General features: G+C 39.1%; 1 protein-coding gene across 1 annotated transcript in view; it reads right to left on the reverse strand.

Annotated features, from left to right (window-relative positions):
* The window catches only part of CRYBG1 (crystallin beta-gamma domain containing 1), a 118,858-nt gene that overhangs the window by 22,779 nt on the left and 78,125 nt on the right, over window positions 1-17,954 (reverse strand). The window contains exons 4-14 of the mRNA XM_063124838.1: window positions 15,591-17,022; window positions 15,310-15,477; window positions 13,576-13,623; window positions 13,363-13,481; window positions 10,361-10,523; window positions 8,627-8,763; window positions 6,285-6,411; window positions 5,858-5,893; window positions 3,511-3,668; window positions 2,990-3,116; window positions 182-327 (exon numbers count right to left, since the gene is read on the reverse strand). Of these exons, the coding sequence (XP_062980908.1) occupies window positions 182-327; window positions 2,990-3,116; window positions 3,511-3,668; window positions 5,858-5,893; window positions 6,285-6,411; window positions 8,627-8,763; window positions 10,361-10,523; window positions 13,363-13,481; window positions 13,576-13,623; window positions 15,310-15,477; window positions 15,591-17,022 (2,661 nt within the window). The remainder of the gene's footprint in view (window positions 1-181; window positions 328-2,989; window positions 3,117-3,510; window positions 3,669-5,857; window positions 5,894-6,284; window positions 6,412-8,626; window positions 8,764-10,360; window positions 10,524-13,362; window positions 13,482-13,575; window positions 13,624-15,309; window positions 15,478-15,590; window positions 17,023-17,954) is intronic.

A 17,954-nucleotide genomic window follows, 5' to 3' on the forward strand; every position in this document is an offset into this window, starting at 1 on the left:
ACAGATGTTTAAAAACAACTTAATCCCTATCTATAGGGGACAATTCTGACTCAAATCAGATCAGAAATACAAAATGTGATCTCATTCCAAGTAACTGATTAATACTTCAAGCCTTTATATTTATTTATATATGTGAAAATTCACCACTAATCATAAAATTGAAGCTTGATATCTGACTTACACTCCACTTAACACATTTATGGATTGTGTCCTTAGTCCATAGCCTGTATCCTTCAAATTGGAAATAATTCCTAACACGTTTATGTTGGAACCTTTTGTCCCAAAGTCCTTTTCAGTGTACATGATCATGTGAGGCTGCATCAAACTCTGTGGAAAGAAAAATGAAAAGAAAACTATCATGGCACAACATATACACTGTCCTGTTCAGATAACACGCTAACCTGTGGAGAGCTCCGGCTATTGGGCAGTATAGAAATGTAATAAATAAATAAATAAATAAATAAATAAATAAATAAATAACCCTTTTGTAGCAAACGGTTAGTGAGCGTGTTTAAATCATGGTTATGTAGCCACAATGGTGAGGAATGATTCACATGACATGTTAAGTCATGGTTCACACAGCATGCTAAGCCACAATGTTTAGCTCAAAATGCTTAACCACCGTGGCTTGGTGTGTCGTCTGAACAGGCTCAATATAACTGAATCTGCATTTTGAAAATATTCTTCTTCTAATCCATAAAGTGAGTAACTTGTGTGCAGATATGCTGGGAAGGGAACAATGTAGAGGGGGACTGAATAAATCCGAGCCATCTTTTCACTGACATTGTCACTATCAGAAATTGTTCATGGTTGGGACACACTTCCTGTTTTGTTTGACCAGAAGAAATTGTTCCTCTTCCTCATTCTCCTCACTGCTACTACTTCCTTGCTTGCTTGATAGACAGCCAGTGAACAAGTGGGTCGTGGCAATGTGGCATTTCCTGCTCCTCCTTCTCACCACCACCATTGTCTGGGTCAGAGTGAGAGGCAGGTGAACATGCAGGCTGCAACAGTGAAGGAGGAGTAACCCCAGGGGACAATTGTCAATGGACCCCTTCTGGGTTTGGGGCCCTCAGCAGATGCCTAACTATACCTAACCTTGATGCTGGCCCATGTCTGGGCTCATAATGTTGACAATTTATCCAGAACTGTCACTTGAGGCACAGGTGAACTCAGTGGCAAAGAGCACCTTTTATCAACTTACACTGATATACCAACTGCGCCCTTATCTGGATGGAGATAGCCTAGCTACAGTTATCCATGCCCTCATAATCTCTTGTTTGGATTACTGCAATGCATTATACACGGGGCTGCCTTTGAAAACGGTCTGGAAACTTCAACTGGTACAAAACAGGGCAGCCTGTTTACTAACAGGGACTGGCCGGCGAGATCACATCACGCCAGTCCTCTCTCAGCTTCATTGGCTGCCAGTCCAAGTCCGATTCAAAGTGCAACTGGTATTAACATTTAAAGCCCTAAACGGCTTGGGGCCAGGCTATCTGAAGGAACGCCTCCTCCCATATTTACCTGCCCGGACCCTAAGGTCATCTTCAGGGGTCCTTCTCCGTGAGCCCCTGCCAAAGGAAGTGAGGCAGGAGGCTACCAGGAGGAGGGCCTTCTCTGCTCTGGCACCCTGACTGTGAAATGAGCTCCCTAAGGAGGTTCGCCTGGCATCTACACTATATTCTTTCAGACGCCAGGTGAAGACCTTTTTATTCTCTCAGTATTTTAACAGTATATAAATTTAATTTTAACTTTGTTGTTTTAAATTTATATTTTAAATTTGTATTTCTGCACTGCTGCTGATTTTATCCTGGTTGTGTTTTTATACTGTATCATATTTTTATACTGTTTGTTTTATATCTTGAATGGTTTTAATTTGTGTGAACCGCCCAGAGAGCTTTGGCTATTGGGCGGTATAAAAATGCAATAAATAAGTAATTTAGAGCTACTTCCTTATAGAGCATCGTGTGTAACATTGTGCTATGCAGATCAGAAATGTAGCACAAGTGCTTAGTCAGATGGTAGAACCTCTTCTTTCTTTTGACTATGATTATGAATATTATTATATTATTCTTATTTCACAATTAAGGCCAGTGCAAGCTCCAGGTTTTTGAGTGTCCTTGAGCAAGAGAGCCTGAATGGGCTCTTCCCTCAGTGAGTCTGCCTTCCTGCCACCATTACAAACAGCTGCTATTGCTCCTCATCCCTTTCTCACCACTGCTACTACTTGGCAGCTAGAGAGCCAGGGAGCAAGCAGGCAGACAGGGGCATCTATTGCTCTTGCTTCTCAACACCCCGTTGTCTGGGCTGAAGTGAGAGGCAGGTGAACTAACAGGTTGCCATGGTGAAGAGGAGGAGCAATTCCAGGGGGCTCTTGCCAGCGGTCCCCTGCTCAGGTGAGGGCTCACAGCAGGTGCCCAGCCATACCTACCTTTGATGCCAGTTCTGCCCTGACTATGGAGGGAAATCTGGGGGGAGGAAGGAGCTGTTTTTAAAAAGACCTAGTTCCCCCAACCCCCTTGCCCACAGAAGAGAGCAATGAGTAGCTATGTGTTCTCCGCTGCCCCCTGGGAAATGCTGTCACAGTTCATAGGATCACAGAAGAGGGTAGTTGGCATTAGAGAGTGCCTTTTCAGTCTAATTACTCTCCCTCACAAAAATTAATAATCATCGAATGCTCCTGTACATCCAATTTCGACCTGCTGTTCATGATCCAGAAATGTACACACACAGAGACTGCTTCCACATGTGGTTCTTTTTAAGTGGACTGGGAAGGAAACATGGGTGGGAAGACAAGAGGGAGATTAAAAGAGAGAGAGAAAAACATTATTCCTCTTTGTTCTGTCCCTCCTCTTCTTTTTCCACTCTGTGAAATTTGGGGGATTCACTCAGACAGACAGAACATAAAACATAACAACACGGAAAATAACAAAAGTACTATATATATTTTTAGGTCTCCACTTATATTACATATTCTTAAACTTACCCCTAGAACAGGCCTCAGTGATTGCACTTGCTCATCATAACCACCCCAGTCCATCCATTCCTGATATTCTCCTTCTTCCAGCAAATACTGATGCCCAGCAAACTCTGGCTTCTCATACGCAACCCAACTACAAACAGTAAACAAAATGTTTTAAAAAATCTCAAAATCAAAAATGATTGCTGTGATAACATGAACAAAACTTGCAAACTTAATGCATTAACAGCAAAAACAAAAATAAAAAATAAAGACCAGAAACGAAAATTAAAATTTTCATAAAATTCCAAATGAAATAAGGGACACTTTCAATGGGAGAGATTTAAGCATGTGCTTAAGCAAAGGTTACTTGAGGGTTAAACAACTCTGGGTTTGGATGACATGACAAGTCGCAGTTTGAATATTCAAAATGGCTTGTGACACGTACTACAATTCACTGTGGCTTAAGTCATGGTGGGCTGTTTGATCATGCAAACTACAGTCAGTTGTAGTATGGCGAAATGTCAGTTTCCCCTCCTTATACTTACACTCCTCCCTTGACTTTTATGGATCCTATTGATGTGAGCAGATCATTTTCTGGTTCTGTGGATTCTTCTTTTTCCTTTCCTTCTTCAGCAAGAGAAACTAATTCTGAATCAAGTTCTACATGTTTCCCTTCAAAGTACGGCTGTTCATAAATTATTACCTTTAGCAAAACAGAGGTAATGGTGAATACATAATACTGTGCTTTTCTGTGTGGTTCAAAATGCTTTCACATACATTGTATCAGTACTTCTTAGGACAGACCTATAAAATCAGCCTGTATTGCTGTCATCCAGAGATTGGGGGGCTGATGCAAAGAAACTGCAGCAGCTTGTGAAAAGCAACCCAATGAGTTCATGGCTGAAGTCACATTTGAACCAGTGACTTTCCCAGCCCAGCTATGCTTTAGGTCACCAAAAGCTAATTTGAATATATTGCTTGGCAGCAAAGTTGCACAGCTTAAAATGCAGATCCCTTTACACATGCATTCTGACAGTGGGGGAGGAGTAACAGGAAACTGTCAACTGAGATAAGAGTGATAAAATCTTGCAGACTGAGGGAATCACTCTCACTGATACTAAGCAGCTCTACACCCTCCCTTTTTATTATAATTCAGCACAATGAAGCCTTTTGATGATCTCAGAAGCTGGTTCCATAGAGTGTGACTTTTGATCTCTATAAAAGTATTATCCTATACTTCTGATTTGTTCTGATTAGCAAATATGGTTAAACTGAATTTATTGTTTGTTTGAGGTGTACACCTAAAAAAATAAATGTGCACCTTGAAAGTAAATCTTGATTACTATCAGTTCAGTATTCATAATCCCATGTATCATATAGGCTGACTTGCAAGAAAGCAGATTTAAATACCTTGGGGGAGAAATTTCATTTTCACAAACCAGAGAAATTCAGTGATGAAAAAACCCTGCCAGTTTAAGAACAAAATTAAGGCTATTTCATTTTGGTTCAAGTTTGAAGCCAAGACATTGGAAGCTAAGGTTCTGGCCCTAATTGATGTGCCCTGTGATCAGTGCTGATCTTGTACGATGTCACAAATTGTGCATGCCTACAGCTTACCCTCCATGCATCTATACTTTTCCTTGGTCTTTCCGGACCAAATCCAGTTGTATCTGGGACTAGCAAAAATGCCCCACATTGTCTTCATTGCACCGAGTTGGTGCCCCCTTCCTGCAAACCCCTGCAGTTTAACTCACCCAGGGTGGCATCAGGTAATCCCGACGCTAAGGAGGGAGCGCAGGATTTCCAGCAATCATCTGGGTACTGGAGCCATCCCCCGCCCTCTTCCTGGTGGAAGGCGACCAATCACTGGGCGTCTTCCACCAGAACCACACACACCCCTCCCGGGTTGCCCCTGGAGCAATGTCAGACAGCGGAAGAGCAGTACTGACTTTGCTCCCAATGAAAAAGTGGGAGTAAGTCTCTGACTTTTTCAATGCAGAGCTTTGCGGGAAAGCCCTGTAGTGGCTGCGAAGCAGTGGCTATGTCATATAACTGACGCCACACAGATTTGCAGCCACCGCGGGGCTTTCGCCCCATATAGAAAGCCCACTGGTCCTGTATGCAATTTGTAAGCAAGCACAATTAGTGACATTGTACAATATCATCACTGATCATAGAGCACATCAATTAAGGCATCAGCTTTACCGTCTAATTTCCTGGCTTTGTGGAACTTGAGCCAACATGTCCTAAGCCAACAGGTTTTTTTATTACTGAATATACACATTGAAAAGATATTAAAACTTTCTTTTGATTTTTTAATAGACCTTTACGAAGAATATACCTTTGGCATGTCAAGAGCTGATGCCATACATAATTGTTGTAGCACATATAATTTATGCAAGCTACTGGAAACTCTCAATAATATCTAAAGTTTCTGAATGGGAATCTAAGTTGCATGAAAATGTTATGATATCACAACTAACTAATTATATAAAGGTACAAGGAATGATGCAGATTTAAAATAATTTTGCTCAACATTGCATTGCATATAATTACTGTTTTCTAATAAAGGACATGCTTCAAATAATATAAGTTATGCTTTTGCTATAATGCGTGTTTTGTGAAATAAGTTTACACATTTGTGTATTACAGAAAATGAAATAAACTTTATCTGAAAGCAGCCATCTGCAGGGCTCTGAAGAGCCATATTTGGCGGGTTATAAGTATAAAGAGTGGTCAGCAGTATAAAAAATACAAATGTAAAATATATAGTCAGCAATAAGTATTGTCTGTACATTAGTAGAAGCTCATCTGAAAGAGGGCAGTATTTGTAACTGGGGTTATCATGATTCACAATAATTAAAACGGAAAGTTATATATAAATCTGTTTACCTTTGGGCTCTCAGGATATTCAACTTTGCGTCCACCCTACAAAAATAGAAGGAAAAAAGATTACTGGAAAACTTTCAATTTTGTTAAATAAGTTAACAGCATGATTCAAGAGCTCTTTTCCATTTCCTAACATCCCAAATATAAAATGTTGAATACATTTAAATTTGATTTTTTTTAATTCAGAGGGAATAGAATTTCACATAAAATTAAATACTACAATTAATAGTATTAGGTCAAAATGAAAGTTTACTAAAATGTATAGGTTGCATCCAAAGGTTGCCCTCCTTCAACAGAAGAATTCCTTTGGATTCAACCATATTTTAACTTTACAAATTGCCTTAGGCTATTTTGAATCTAAAAACAGTTTTACAGAGCACGAGAAAGTGACAGCTATCCTATCAGGCTTCACATCATATCATTATCTCACCATTTTCAATGGCCTCATAGACCTAATATATGCTTCTTTCTTTTCCCAGAAGGATAGATTAGGATATTCTCCAGGTTCCAACATTAAAGGGATTCCCTGGAAACCCGGTTCTTCATATAGCAGCCATCTACATAGGGAAAACAGTAAGAGGTTTAAAGTGGAGTCCTTTTTAATTTAAAAAAGTTCATTGAATTGTCTGGGAATGCATGATTCAATTGCATTATTAACGTGAAGGAGGCCTCACCATGGTCAGTGGCTATATAGGAGATGACAAGAGATGAAATCCAATGGCGTCTGTCTGCCAAGAGAATAGACTCAGTGGCACTGCTCTCATAAACAGTAAGATAAAACATGTTTATTTCCCCTGGGCTTTTATCATCTAACAATGCAATCCTATATACTCAGAAGGATATTCCACTGGATTTAGTGGGAATTACTCCAGATAAATATGTATAGGATTGCAGGCTGAAGGATTTCCCCCTGGGGCTTTTAACCTTCTGAAATAATTTTTATTATTAAATTTTACTGCTGCGTTTATCCAGATTTTTTTAAAATGATTTTACTGGTGTATTACTGTGTTGTTGTTGTTGCTTTAAAAAACCCCAAACATTATTTTAACTTTTGGAAACCACCCTGATAATTACATATTGAAGGGCAGGGCAGTATCCAAACCTGAAAGATAAATAAATAAAGCTATTATCAGCAATCACATAGAAATGTCGACATTTACTAAGTTTCAGACTTTCACTGTGGCATATACATAAACAAGTGCCAGCTTAAGCTACATGGGCTGTTATTATGACATGGATACAAGTACTTGCTAGGGCACGTCTGCAGCTTCATTCACAGCCACACCTACCATAAGCATGTTCCTCATTCCCCGAATTCCCAACCACACCATGATCTACATTCATAAGGGCATGCTGAAGAATGATGAAAACTGGTTCTTCTGTTTTGCCATGGCTCACTGCAAAAGCTAATATTTTTCAATAAATGATGCAGTGGGGAGAACACATTTCATCCAGTATAGGAACAGGAAAGCACAAGCAAGGTCCTTAATCATTGTCTCCCTCTCAAATCATTTCTACCAGTATTGGTGATGTATAAACAGCCATCTGTAGAATCTTGAAGAGTGTACAGTAAAGTAGTTTATACAAGAGTAGAATCAAATCTCAGTGCGTTCCTATCCAACCCTTGATTGATTTAGGTTAACATATTTATATACTGTCCATTTTTCAAGGAGCTCAGGGTGGCATACAAAGGACTTTCGATTCGGTTAGTTGAATGACACTTGTAAACATTTCCTGTCTACAAAAAAACAAGTAACCAGCGTTCATCATCCCATTCTATAAATACCTAAAGGCAAGTGAAATAACATCAGTCTGTTCCTCTTAGTATAAGTTTTTCTCCTTTGTCCTGTGTAATTTTATTTTAATTCTCGACTTCAGCCATACACATTTCTGAAATGCTTACTAAAACTTGTCTTGTAAACTGTCCAGAAAGCTTTGGCAGTATAGAAATGTAATAAATAAAAATGAATAAATGATTAAATAAAGGCACAATCATATGCAAGTGTAGACAGAAAAAAGTCCAACTCCCAGCTATGCTGGCTGGGGCATGCTGGGAGTAGTAGGGCTTCCCGCCCTCCACCTCCGTCTAAAAATGCATAGGATTGCACCCTAAAACTCTGAAGAATATCTTGGTAGTTTACACATTTAGTAAGTATAGGTATATCAGTCTAATACAATGCTGGAACATGTACTGTTAATTTATTTGAAGCTGAAGGATTCAAATAATACTTCACTGAGTATGGAGATGCACTCCATACTCAGTGAAGTACAATCTTTCCCATTATCCTATCACCACTAGTACAAAATCAATTCAAGGCACATAGTTACAACCACAATCTCTAGTTTAATTAGATATATTTCACCACAGATGTATAACAAGGTGACAGGAATGTTTACCTGGTATTAACTAATATATACAAAGTATATATTACATTTAAAACATTAAGGTTTAATCAATGGGTTGTAGTAGTGGAACTGGGAGGAGGCAATTTGTTCTCCCACACCCATAGCTCCTGCTCTGGAAAACCTCCAGAGCAGATTTTCAGGCAGCACAGATGGCTGCAGGAGAAAGGAAGAAAGTCCATCATGGTAGCAGACTTTTGCTAGCTCATCACTGGATTTAACCCAATAAATCATATTTTAGATTATCATCATTCACTAAAAAACTGAATTAAAAGAAGTATAATCTCATGTATAAATCTGTTTCAGAATCTAGGTATTTGAAACCTACTGCCGATGCATTTTTTAATCCATACATATCCATATACTTACATGCCCCAATGCACTTGGATAGAACATGTCTTCTGAGCAGAACCAAACCGTGTTTCTTCAGTGTCATCAAAATATGAGTTTACAACACCTAACCCTTCAGGTTCCGTAAACAGGTCAATTCGGCACATTCTATAATCCTGGTAAAATGATAAAATGAAAATGAAAAAACATAAAAGTAACACTATTCAGAGTTCTATTATTGGCCTACAAAGCCTAATATTATCAATCCTGATTAACAGCAGCTCCCAAAGACCTCAGATGCAGTCGTATCTAACAACTTTCCCCCAATTGGAAATACAGGGCAATGGACCTCAAACCCGAACTGAGAAAATTTATATGATGATGACAATATAATCCTATCCATACCCTAATGGCTATGGTCCATTTAAAAACAGTTTACAAGGTAACAAATATATACAAATGCATTCCTCTGAGTTTTAGCTGTTTAATTCAAGAGTAGCTAAAGGCTGCCAGAGTTGGTAGATTTTCTTTTGATACATGTAATGAAATTGCTTCTCTGTGATACTGAAAAACATTTTGTCATAAACAAGATAGCCTTTGATAACCTCCATAAAAATGCAGCATTCCAGATTTCCAGTATTTTAACCTTTTAAAGGAAAGCAGCGTTAGATTAATAGATAGAAGGGGTAGTATCCAATTTGAGACTAGTGCAAACGTAAATCACATTGTGCTAGCATAAATGACCTCTAGTGCAATGCCAAAAGCATTTGTTGGCATTACAGGTTTTGCAGCAAATGATACACACACAGAAGCCAGCTTACACATGTGGCTCAACTTAGCTGGACTGAACTGGACTGAGTTTACCAGTGCTGAACAAGAGTCAAATATATTTGTGAACTGGTGTAGTTTATAGACATGGAGTTTATACCGTTCACATTGCACAACTTTGAAGGCAAGCAAATATCTCCACAAGAGAAAAAGGAGTGAAGACAGAAATAATGAGTTAGATCTGTGCCCATCATCACAGCTGACATCACAGCTTTCCTCTCTGCTGCCTTTGTTTATTCTGATTGACATAAAAGGGAACTGTGGTGCCTGTTTGGTGCATTCACTTCCCTTTCTTATTGTTTTATTACAATTTTATTAGAATGTAAGCCTATGTGGCAGGGTCTTGCTATTTTATCATTTTGCTATGTACAGCACCACGTACACTGATGGTGCTATATAAATAAATAAATAATAATAGTTATAGGAAACACTTAGCCATTGGTGAATCCATACTGCTGCTATGCTGAAAAGCCCAACACCATATGGAGCAATCATACAGGTCCATCCCACCCAGACTGTCTGACCTGATCCTGGCTAGATGACTGCATGGGAGGGACCTTTACACATTAAAACAGCACTGCAGGATAAAACCATGGCTAACTGGCTCCACCAATGTTGCTGAAATGGAATATAAAGGCACATGTACGGTAGGAGATCCATTTTGTTCAAGTATTACAAGACTATGCTATTATATATTTGACCAAGCAAAATAATACAAAGAGAAATATTTGTGATGACAGTAGACAAACTGCAACTTCACCAGTGCAGTGGGAAACAAGACTACCACCAAAACTCCACAGTAGGGCGTACTAATATAAATATGCAGGATTCATTTATAATTCAGCAGCACTTAGAAGCTACAATGGTGATGAAAGCCCTGTGAACCAATATAGTCTACCAAGTTAGAGCAGCAGCAAGCTACAGTCTAGTCAAGTCCTTACTTGCCTTTACTACATGCCTGATTGAACCAATCACTGCAGGCTCAGGAGATTTGCATTCATCTTTGTTGTCAGATGGTCCTTCTCCCCAAAGATTTGTGAGTTCTATTTCTCCTTCCTCCAGAGGAATTGATGGCCCTTCAAAGTTTGGCTTTTCAAACAAAATCCAACTATCAAATAAAGTACAAACAGAAAAGCTGAACCATTCCAAATGAAAATTAGTCAAAGCATTTAGTTTGCCACTCCTGAGAAGAAGAAAATTTTGAATCTTCAACTGAATGGTTTTTCAGAAAGATTGTCATTGTGGCTAGCAATCATTGGCTAGTTAAAAGTAAATAAAAGTCTCTACGTAAAAGAATTCTTATAAAGTGTTCGCTTGAAGATTTTTGCAACATACTGTTGCAAAGAAAATTAAGACTGATGAAACCAAAGCACATTTCTTGAGATTCAAAGATACTGCAGGCTAAAAAAAAAACCCCTTTGGTTCAAAGATTTTTTTCTCCATAATCTCTTCTCCACATCATTCACCAAAGTTATGGAATTTCTTCTTTTGGTAGCTACTGTGCTATGCTTAAATTAGCCAGTAAGCAAAACTCAAAACAAAAACTGGTATGAGTACACATGCTCCCCATCCTCACAAAATACATGGCACAAAATTTTCTTCATTATGGAGAGACTGAGAAGAAGAAGAAGGGGAAAGCATCATGAAAGTATTTTATAAAGGGAAGCAGTTTTTATAAGTGCTCCTTTAGCAGCTCTCACCAAAGGTAACTGGACATCACTGGCCATGCCACAGTCCTGAAAACTCTAGGGAAATGTGCATATGTGGCAAATAGTAATTCATTTTCATTTTTTATTTCCTTGCAGCTTGTAACTATTACCATTGTAGCCTTGGTTATGAGCTGTGGGGCATTTATGGCATTTACTGTGAGCTAGCAGAGTCAGGAGATGACTGGAAGGAGGAACAGGGTGACCTACATCCTAAGCGGCCCAATATAGGAATATGAACATACTTCACCTGGCGGAACAGTCACTAAAAGGGAAGATCTAGCGAGAAGGTGGGACAGGTTGATGTCAGTCTCAAAAGATCAGAGTCAGAATGGAGATTGAGAAGTTAGCCAGGCTGGAAATGAGGAAACAGATGTCCAAAGCTCATTCAAAACCACAGAGCCAGAATCAGGCCATATATCAACTGCTGAAAGTACAGTGCTTCAATCAGATACAAATGGCAGGTCTGAAGAGCAGAGTCAAGGCCCAAAAGCTGTACCAGGTGGTCAAAGACAGGAGATTAAGCAAGAAGGAGGTTGAAGAAAAACCATAAACACAGAGCTAGAAGGAATCACAAGGAAGAGTGTGAAGCAAGGAACTAGAAAGAGGCAGGAGAAAAGAAGACAGACATGCTTGATTAGTGCAATAACTTTGCATTTTGGATACCAGACTCTATGCAAAGTATAGCCTGATCACTTTTAAGTTTATAATAATTATGGGCATATTCTTCCTCCTCTGTGTGCCAAAGGGCAACTCTACATTCACAGAAGGAATATCCATAAGTGATCTGCTAATACCAATCTGCTGGATATGTGCCAGATGCACTACAACTCACCATTCCCAATAATGTCACCATTCCGAATAATGTCAGTTGCCCCACCCCAATACAATTATCCATTGGTCTGCTCCTTTTCAGGCACCTAGAGTGTGGATTACTCCTACAAAAAGCATGAGTATGTTGTGTCTGGGCCTCTGATAAGAAGTGTGCCATTGGATAACTGTATGTGAAGTTTCTACACATGTGAAAGGTGTGCACCCTATAATTGTATAATAAGGAGTAGAGCATAGCCAAGGGTGTGCAATTAACATATATTTAACTTGCAAATCTGAACAGCATAAAATTCATTCTGGTTTTGTTGGTCTCATACAGGATGAATCCATCAAACAAGATGGTTGAACAAAGCAGATGAAGTATGTTATTGTAATGGAACAAAACAAACAGCTTGAAATTCTAAACTTTTGAGGATTATTAGATGATCAGTCACATGCTGTATACCACCATTCTTTAGACACTGAACCACAGCAAGTAAGTCACAACCAATCAAAAGACATGTTTTCCAGACAGCTCAACTCAAAAATAGTATTTCCACGTTTGCAGTTTTCACCATAATTATTGTACATCACCTTGTGGAGAGATGACAAGTTTTATACATGAATAAAAAACTTTTAAGTTGAAGATATGATTTGTGGGTAGCAAAGAACTATCCTTTATTGTATTTGTACCAATCCTATGTACCCAAGCTTTGGTGAATGGCTAGTTTTAAATGTTGATAAAGAGAGTTACAGTCATATCTTCCTGCACTAAAACCAAGTTCTTTTGCTTTGACTAACAAACTGTTATGCTTCTGCGAAATTTCTAAATTTTATTAGTCTAATTCTGTATGCTTTTCACTTCTGCAGGATTTTGGTAATGGCAGGAATTCTGCCATGGGAAACATGGCAGAATTCCTGCCATTACCAAAATCACATCATAATCCAGCCATATAAATTGTTTGAAGTTTACAATCAATGTTTTAGGAAATGTTTTAAAGAGATGCCTAGTATTTAATAATGCAAATCCAATTTTCCTGTTGGCCTTTTCAAAGCCAGAAAACAGTAAGCATTTGACAGAAATAAGATAGCATGTAGTGAAAATTTAGAAGTTACTTAAGGCCACAGGATAAGCTTTCAGAACATCAAAGAAGGAAAATGAGAAATCATGAGCAAAGTTAACAATAAAGGTTCTACATGAATTAGATCAAGAACTGTACTTGTTGGGACAGTTCAAAACATGCCTTAAAACAAATTCAGAGTAAACTAGTTTAATCAAGCAAGGCTAAAATGTAGGCCCGAGGCCAAACTGGTAAGTATACACTGAAGGAGAGAAGAAAGCATGTTTAAACAGAATGGGAATATGCAGCAGTGTGACTGAGTTTAGAACCAGGGATAACAGCAGAAGTGGGGATGGGACTTTATTCTTACCATCCTCGGATGATTTTAACTAAAATCACAGGCGACAGTACCCAAGAGGTGCAATCCAACACATCATGAAAAACTTCAACAGTGTTTTTCGATGGATCTGGTTTATTGCAAATCATGATCTGTATTTAAAAAACAAAGAGCACTTCAGTCTATTTTAATATAACAAGGAAAAATAGAGACAAATAGATATCCATTTTAAAAAAAGACTCTTACCTTTCCAGGTCTAGGATTAATTTTATTTGGGTTGTTTCCTGAAAATACCTGTTAAAGCAGAAGGGGAAAAACCATAAGAAATCAAGCGGGAAATGAGGTATATTCTTCTCAATAACTTAAGAAAAGATTTAAAATTCTGAAGCCTGTGTTTTAGTGTATTTCACATTAAAAGATATCCAGCCTGCAAGTGTCCTGACATATTTTAAAATCTTACTGACCCAGCACAACACTTGCCGAAGTAAAGCATTTAACAACTTGGTTACAGGTTCAACATGCTTTCAGTACAGCCATAAAACCCTATCTTTTTGCAAGCATACTGGAATGAACACAGGATTGCAAGGAAGGAGTGCCTGCAGAACTACACCTTTAGCCAATAAAGGCATGAGAGTTGGTTATATTACTATAACCCAGCCCTGCAAATAGTTCATCCCATCCACTGCAGCATGTGGCATAGTTAACTATTGTGAAGAGGATATGGAAGTTGTCCCAAGGGATAGGAAGAAGCATTTTGAATTTAATGACATAGTCAGCAAAGCTATCAATTCTAAATCACCGCTAAGCTAAATGATTCAAGGCAGGCAATACAACTGCGATTACTGTTGTTTGAAGAAGATTGCTATAAAATGACTGCAAGACTGATTTGTTCACTAAATGACCAATATGGATAATCAGGGACTGAAGAATCAAGTTCACAGTCTGGGATGACAGTCTGTGGAAGTACGGGTTGTTGCAGTAGCTAAGAGTGTCTTTTACCAGCTGGTATAGAATACATAGGGCTGCCTATGTCCATATGAACCAGCACGCTGCTGGAAAGCTCGCCTTTAAATTCAGTCAGATTGGCAGGAACTAGACAAGGCCTTTTCAGTGGTGGCCCCTACTCTGAGGAATGCCCTGCCAAGATATTTAGTTGGCTTCTTTAGGTGGCATTCAAAATGGCTTCAAAGTGGATTTTACCCGATGAAAAATTATTAGACATGCTGCTGATTTACTGTTGCGATTTGTAGCAATTATTTAATGTTGGCTTAATCATATTTAAAAACGTTGATGGTTATTTTGAATGTCTGCATGTTTAAAACCTTTAATAATGCTATATTGTTTTAGTGGCATTCTCAGTCTGGTTTCAACAAAGTCACCCGATGCTTGCTTGAGCAACCGATACCTACTACATGCCAGCAATGCCACCTGACTGAGATGCAGAGTGGAGGTGCAATCCCTCATCCTGAGCCTCAATCTGGGTGGCTTTGACCACCCCATGCCACTCCCAGGCTGTGGATCCGCACCGCATCGGTTAGATGACCCAGGCGCAGCTTCACAGCCCCCCTGGGGCTTCCCCATGTTATTCTGCTTTGAAAAAGTTGGGATTTACCCCAACTTTTTCAAAGGGAGTGACATCAACACGGCACTTCCGCCATGTAACGTTGCTCCGTGGCCAACCCAGGGGCAGAGCCTGGTGGAAGGTGACCAGAGATTGCTTGCCTTCCACCAGGAAGAGGGCGAGGGCAGCTCTGAGACCTGGATGGCCACCCAGAAACCCTGTGCTCCCTCCTTAGTGTCGGGATTACAAGAAGCCTCCCCAGGAGAAGGGAAGCGTGGGATTGAAGAGGGAGGCAGCACCAACCCGGCTCCATGAAGACAGCCCCCTAATGGGGGTCACAGGGCAGGCAGGCAAACAGTATCAAATCAAAAATCAGTTCAGTATGCCAATTATGCAAAAGCATACTGCATTAAACTCACCTCAATATCTAAGAAACTATTTGCTTCATGTTGCCCAGGTTTCAACCAACTTGAAAAACTAGTGTCAATGTTTCCAAAGTTTGGCATCTGTAAAACTCTCTCTTTTTTTGCATCATCAGTTTGTAAATATTTCTCCATATAATTTGGAGCTCTGAAACCTGAAAGAGACTGAACAACACAATCACAATAATCTTCAAAGGCTGCTTACTGGGGAAATATATTTCAGCAAATATACACTATGATTTTTATGCAGTTATACTGTATAATACTTGTTCTATTACCTCTGATTTCTGAGCAATATCAAACATTAGAGGAGGTGGTCCTGAGGAATCCACACTTTTCTCAGATGCAAAAGATGTTGTGATAGTGTTTATAGAATTTGAAGATGGCGTAAAAACGTTTTCTTTTGTCGCAGATGTCAGCAGGCTTGAGAAGATGGCACTGTTTTCAATTCGAGATCTCTTAATGTCACCATCTGTACTATCCTTGCTCTCTTCCCCACTCATTTCCTGCTTAAGTAGAGGATACGCTCTGTTGGTTAATTTTAATGACTGGAGAATGATGCTGTTTTCAGCAGAGGCACGCTTGGGTCTGGCTTTAGCCTCAGTTTCTAGGCTTTGCAATTTCAGCTGTAGGGATGGGGTCAGATCTTGCGGTTTATCTCTCTTTATTCCCAACCCAAGTGTAAATAAATTGGGATCAAATATTTTCTCTAAATTGTCTTCACGAATTGGAGGCATAGCAAAATGAGGTGCTGGAGATTTTGGAAGTTTGGCCTTTTTCTTTTTCTGAGGTATGCAAATAGAGCTGTCTAGATTTTTAAGTGTTTCAGTAAACTTTGCCATGTCTGAAGGAGAATCACAAATACCATCACTGTTACCAGTTTTAGGAACATTACAACTACTGCTTGTAGTTTCCTGTTCACTGATGTTTTCTTCAAATATCTGTATGTCTTCCAAAACAGTATTTGTCATCCCTTTGTCTTCATTTTCAGTTTGAGAAGTCATATTGTTTTCTAACTCTGATTTGCTGGGCACTAGATCAGATTGAATGATACTTTTATCATCTGTACTTGGGGAACAGATGTCGACGTTCAAGGAATGTTTCTCTTGACTTTCAGGGGATGTGGATTGGGCATATATACTCATGCTATTGTTTTCAGAAGTTTCAGTTTCTTCACTCAGTTGTATGGATGTAGTTTTAGGTAGCAGATTATCCTTGGCTAATTCTGCATCAATGTTTTCAGAAGTGAAAACGTTCACTTGATTATCATCTTCTTTACCATTTTGATTAAGCTGAGATTCAACTACTTTTTCGACTTCCTCATTGGTTAGAATGCTTGACTGGATCCTTCCCTCTGACTTAATTTTTATATCTGAAGACGCTTCTTTCATCTTTGTGCCATTCTGCAATGGTTTCTGGCGGTTGCTTGCCTTATTTGTTATCCTGTTCGTCTGATCACTTTCTGTATGCTGTTTCCCAAACTTCAGCTTTGCTCTTCCAACAAATGTATTGGATACAGAGCCTTTTTTTGATGTAGAGCCATCAGCAGATTGATTTTGATTAGTATGTTTGTTTTCAAACATAGATATTTTATTGGCAATACTGAAGTTAATTTTAACTGTTTTGTCCATAGAATCTTGCTCATTTTCTACATCTTGTACAATTTTAGAAGCTTTAAGATTTAATTCAATATTCTTTGGTTTAGCTGGACTGTAAAAACAAAGTAATAAAACAATTATAATGCAATCTATATCAACAACTTTCATTTACAACAGCAATCCTATGCATGTCTACTCAATTGAAGGCTACACTAAATAATAAGTGCTACTGAACACTGTGAGCCTTATTTCCAAGTAAACATACAAAGCAAGGGTGCAAAAAGTGTGGCCCGTGCACTGCAGGCAGCCAAGCCCTCACACAAAACAAAAACAAAGAAAAATGCTCCAGGTACAGGTTCTACCATTCCTGTCACAGAAGCCTCATTCCTACAGCATTCCCAGAACATCTTAAGAAATAGGACTTTTAAGATTCCTGCAGGTTTTCTAGGACAATCTAGGAACAGGGCTTCTCTGGCAGGAACCATTTTTTCCTGTCCCACCCACCCAAAAGAAGATCCAGGCAGCAGTGTAGAAGGTCAAGATCCTTTAGGAAAAGAGTAGATTAGAAGTGGAAGAAGGACTAAGAGCCACATTTTTCTGGATGGGTGAGTGGTTTGAGAACTGAGGTTTCTGGAAAGCGTGTTGGTTTTATCTGATCAAAGCAGACGCAGGCTTCTGAAATGCTCTTGGGCAGGAGCTGGGTGAGAGTGAGTGGAGCATGCAAGAGTAAGTGAGTGTAATGTGTGAGTTTTATGCTGTACGTGAGCTGTGTGTGTGTGTACACGTGCATGTGGCCCCCAGCCCCAAAACAATACAACCCTTGGAGTCAATTGTGTATCCTAATATTTATGATTGTGGTTAATGTCCTGTTGAACTCCATGAGACATTCTCCCAACTAAGTGTGTAGTCGCAGCTTAATTGTAGCCTTAATTATTATCTAAATGCAATTAAATATACAAGATTCACGCAATCTTCTTCTAAAGGAACATCGCTTAAGCTGCCTTAAGTGCCATTTTTGGGTAGAAAAGTGTGGTACAAATAAAA

The sequence above is a fragment of the Elgaria multicarinata genome, chromosome 4 (assembly GCF_023053635.1).
Source record: "Elgaria multicarinata webbii isolate HBS135686 ecotype San Diego chromosome 4, rElgMul1.1.pri, whole genome shotgun sequence".
Taxonomy (NCBI): Eukaryota; Metazoa; Chordata; class Lepidosauria; order Squamata; family Anguidae; genus Elgaria; species Elgaria multicarinata.